The sequence below is a fragment of the Hevea brasiliensis genome, chromosome 12 (assembly GCF_030052815.1).
Source record: "Hevea brasiliensis isolate MT/VB/25A 57/8 chromosome 12, ASM3005281v1, whole genome shotgun sequence".
In the NCBI taxonomy this organism is placed as follows: Eukaryota; Viridiplantae; Streptophyta; class Magnoliopsida; order Malpighiales; family Euphorbiaceae; genus Hevea; species Hevea brasiliensis.
The window spans coordinates 1,510,573-1,515,183 of NC_079504.1; the positions used below are offsets into that span (position 1 = coordinate 1,510,573).

The window sequence follows — 4,611 nt, forward strand, 5'->3', positions numbered from 1 at the left end:
TCCCTGACTTAACCCCGCCATAAAAAAATTGAAAAAACTGAGAGAATGAATCAACTTTAAAAGAAAAAACAAAGAATGAAAATATTTTAAGGAAGGCAAAAACAAAGAATGAAAATATTTTAAGGAAGGCAAAAACAAGGAATGCTCATCACTGCTGCATGTGTTAGCTCATATGTGCATGCATTAATGCAGTAGACACACTCATCGAATCATCAGTTCTTGAATGGTGTGCATGGCTGCAAGCAATAATAGCTTGTTGCATGCACGCTTTCCTTTGCATGAGCCATGAAATGAGCTATCTTATCAGCTCCAAGCTTTGAAGCCATTTTTAAATTGTTTCCTCTCTTTCTTTTAAGGGTATAATAGTAAAACTACATATATTAATACCATTTGAGCCAGCTCAAATTGAGCTATTTAGCAGCACTCTTTAAGTAATTTGGACAAAATTTATTTGACCCCGTACAAAATGGCAAAATTAGCTTTTTGGCAGGGATTACATACATCGCGTACACCCCTTTTCTCATAAGATACGCGGCCTTATCTCCGAGAATCTAAACCAAATGACCAGAGAAAGAACTACAGCACAAAAATTGTACCTATCATAGAATTCCGACTTTACAGTAACATCAAAGCATTTACATTACAGACTCCTATTTCTATTCGGTTACTAACATCTAAAAAGCTTCAAAAAAAAAATTTTCTAAAAAGACAAATACTTACATCGAGATTTCCGATTTATTTGATTATTTCGATCAAATTTAGGAGTAAATTGACGAAAATCTCCTTATTTATACATAACCAGATAAATTTTCATTAAAAGAAAAACCAAGAATATCATCCATGTGAGACGCCTAGTTTGCTACTAGAACAAGAATTCTTGTCCCTGCAAATTTGCATCCCTTGTCTGTCTAGCCTGAGCTGCCATTTCCTTGGATAGAGTCATTTTTCATCGGCTGGGTTAGCAAAATCCATCCTAAGAGACTCCCATGAAGAAACGTTGAGATCAGGAACACCCCTTGGGCCCACATCTTCACTGATGGTGCTTCCGGTTCTTGATGCCAACGACTGGGTTTGGCCATTTGAGTACTGATAACTCTCAGCTATTCCTGCTTTGTTAGCCGTCGTATCCATGATCGACGGTCGATGATGATGATCATCTTCGTATCCAACCACAGTAGATGATGCTTTCACTATGGGCTGCCGACGTTTCAACATAAAATTCAAGCTGTTCTTGCTGGCTTTCAGTTCCCACTGTGGTTTTTCTCTTCTAATACTTCCAAGACTTAGCTGTAAATTTAAAATTTTTTAAAAATTGTGTTAATAATAATGACCTCGCCCCCTGCCAACACCAAAGCTAAAAAGATAACAAAGATAAAAAGGGAATTGATTTACAATAGAAAAGTATAAAATTTGAAAAAGAAAAAGAAAAACCTCTTGTCTCTTTGCTTGCAGCCACAAATTGTTTGCTTTCAGCTCCTCGTATTTAAGCCTGGTCTGCTCTATCTCCTGATTCATTTTGAGATTTTAACAAATTATTATGATCATGGTTTTTCTTTTTTGCTAAAAAAAAGTACACAGAAATTAAAGAAAAAAGGCAAATATGCCTTGAAGGGTTAAAATCCAAGAAAAAGGACAAAATTTGTCCCAGATTGTTGAAATAAGAAAATAAAAATCACCTTTATCAGTAACTCATTGATCCGAGTGTATTGCTTTATAATTTTGAGGCACTCCTCTTTCGTCTGCAATATAATCCAGAGACCACAGATCGATAAGCAATGGAGATTTATTGAATTCTTGGAACGCAAAGAAAAAGAAAAAATCCCACACAATAGTAAATTACAGATAAAAACCAGTTAAGAAAATTACCAAAATGGGCCACGTAAGTGAACAGTGAACAAGGAATAAGTCTGCAAGGACATACCTTCTTAACAGATGCTGTTCCTTTCAAGCGCTTAGGCTTCTCATCAGATTCACTCGGAGGGAAGGCGAGAGGTGTGGCAGGACTCGAACTCGAAGCCTGGACTTTGAAGGTGGTCTTCTCGGGGTCAATGACAGAGACCAGAAGACCACCCATCCCATGAAGAGAACGGACCGGTGTTGATGGTAGATGAACGAGGCGCTGAGTCTCATAGGCAGATCTCCGCCTTTTGGAACCCCAGGATAATGGTAGTTGAAGGCCACACTCAGATTCAACGATTAGACTAGGAAGCTTAAGCAAGATTGCAGATACTTCAATCTCATCGTTCCTAGTGTACCTGGGCTGGTAGTGGGGACTGCTTCTCTGTTCCATTCTGCTCTTCTCTGTCCTAATTACGCTTCCTCTGGGTTTCTTGCTCCTTACTATACATGTATAAATATAGGAGTGGTTTTCCAGATAGAGAAAGGAGATTAAAGAGAAAATATTATAGAGAGGACGAGAGAAATGATTTTGTTGCCTGGTGACGGGCCTTTTGCCTTTAATGGAAACAAGGAAATTCATGGAGAAAGGTCGTCTTCTGACACGTGTCGTCGACGGGGATTGAGGTTTGTCTTAGGGTTTATACTTTATGGACTTCTTTTTTTTTTTTTTTCACATATTAGAAATTGAGAAAGAGAAGTAAACAGTACAGCGAGTGAGGGAGAGATAGTCGCACAGCTAGGTCTTGTTTGGCTCAAATGAGTCACTACTTGAGAATTTTTTTTTTTTTGAAAGGTAAGATATTTTATTTAGAGTAAATAATTTGCTCTGTGGAAAATTAAAAAAAAATAAAAAGACATTTCACTCCCCATAAAATAGAGACTTATTTTTAGCTAAATAAATTAATTTTGAGAACTTAAAGTTTTTTTATTCACTTATCCATCACATTAAGTTGATACTCTATCACTGAATTATATCTCTCCTTTTACTTCATTTAGAAAGAGAACCGACTAATTTTAAAATAAAAGATCGAGAAATTCAACGCCATTATTCTTTAACAACTTGAAGTCGGGCCTTTTTTTATATTATTATAGATACAAAAATAATGAGAAAAAAATGAATAAGACAGTTGAGTTGACTAAACAGTGTAACTTTAAAAGGGTTACTAGTTAAGGGCAAAGTTGAAATGTTGCTTCTTCATTTACGGAAATATAAAAATTGATCTCATATAATTGTTAATGAAAGTAAATATGTATCGAATGCATTAAATAAAACATAGTTAAGAATAAATTTAATGAGATTACGTCACTAAGTTATCTTTAATATTTCCCACAAGACTCTATTTCTGAGTAAATTTCACTCTCTTCAGTAATTAATTAGGGTTGCCACCAGTATCTATAATCGATTTTGGGTCGAAATCAACAATTAAAATTGAAGTTTAAAGGGTAAAATTAATATTGCATTGTCTCCTTCAATTTCGGTTTTAATTTGATCAAATTTAGGTTCTGTTTATTTTGCAAAAAATAATTTATATATGAAAAATATTTTCTATGTAAAATATATGTTACACCTTACCCCTCAGTAAGATATAACATGATCCCGTAGTACATCTAATGAATTGCCGTACTTCACCTACTGATAACCCATTAAATATACTACAAGGGATTTTAAAATAATTTTCTTACTTTTCGATGGTAGCGAGCACTTTTGGTAGGAATTAAAAACTTTTACTTGAAGTTTAAAGACTAGTTAAAATTTTTGTACATTTTTATTTTTACACAAATTTTAGAAAATTTTTGGCAAAGTGCCGTTTATATTTGGGAAAAATAGTTCTTCAAACACCTGTGAAAAATACTTCCAAATAATTCATTTCATTTCTCAATATATCAAACTTCACTATATCTTATGGAAGTTCTCCATTCCACCAAAAGGCGCATCTAGTGATTAGTTCCTCCATTTTATATATCATTACTTTTTGAACGTAAGACCAACTTTGTACTTTGCTGATGTAGGATTTGCCTAAGGGACTTTTCTCCTTCCCTTTCGGGCTGAAGTTTGCCCTACCATCGCCCCAGAGGACATGCGAGCGGCTCTGATATCATTTGTAATGATCAGGCTCCAACTACTAGAGGAATTGTCCGCTTTGGCCATAAGTCTCAAGGTTTTGTCCCATAGGTGGAATGGAGAACTTCCCAGGAGGTCACCCATCCTAGGATTTCTCTCAAGCGAGCATGCTTATGTCACGACCCAACCTATGGGCCGGACCGGCACTAGGACTTGGGCCAGCCTAAAGCCCCCGAGGCCCGTAGTAAGCCTAACTGTTCATTAACCCAACTCTAAGGCCCATTTGGGCCCAATTTCAAGAAACCAACCGGACAGAGTCCGGCCATAAAGTGGACCTTTCAGCGGGAGTTTTGACTCACCCGAACTGTAAACAAAATATATCATCAATTGGGGAGCTCAGCTCACCCTCCACATACTCATATCGGCATAAAAATAAATGGGAGCTCAGCTCCCTCATCCAATCCATCAAACATGCATATAATTTTACAGGTCCACATGACAATTTATATTACAGACCCGAATCATTTAAATATTTCTAACACATGCGGAAATTCTAGGATTAAATAAAATTACAAAACTATTGATAAACAACCTGCGAAGGAGAAAAGCAGGTTAACCACAATAAAATCCTCCTGTAGCCTGAGAAAAAA

General features: G+C 36.2%; 1 protein-coding gene across 1 annotated transcript; it reads right to left on the minus strand.

Annotated features, from left to right (window-relative positions):
* Window positions 1-577: 577 nt before the first annotated feature.
* Window positions 578-2,483, minus strand: LOC110655880 (uncharacterized). Its single transcript, XM_021812359.2, has 4 exons — window positions 1,922-2,483; window positions 1,677-1,739; window positions 1,432-1,506; window positions 578-1,287 (listed from the first exon to the last, which is right to left on the minus strand). Exons 1-4 carry the CDS (start codon window positions 2,477-2,479, stop codon window positions 940-942), a joined length of 1,044 nt encoding a protein of 347 aa, XP_021668051.2. The 5' UTR covers window positions 2,480-2,483; the 3' UTR covers window positions 578-939.
* Between the last annotated feature and the right edge of the window lie 2,128 nt (window positions 2,484-4,611).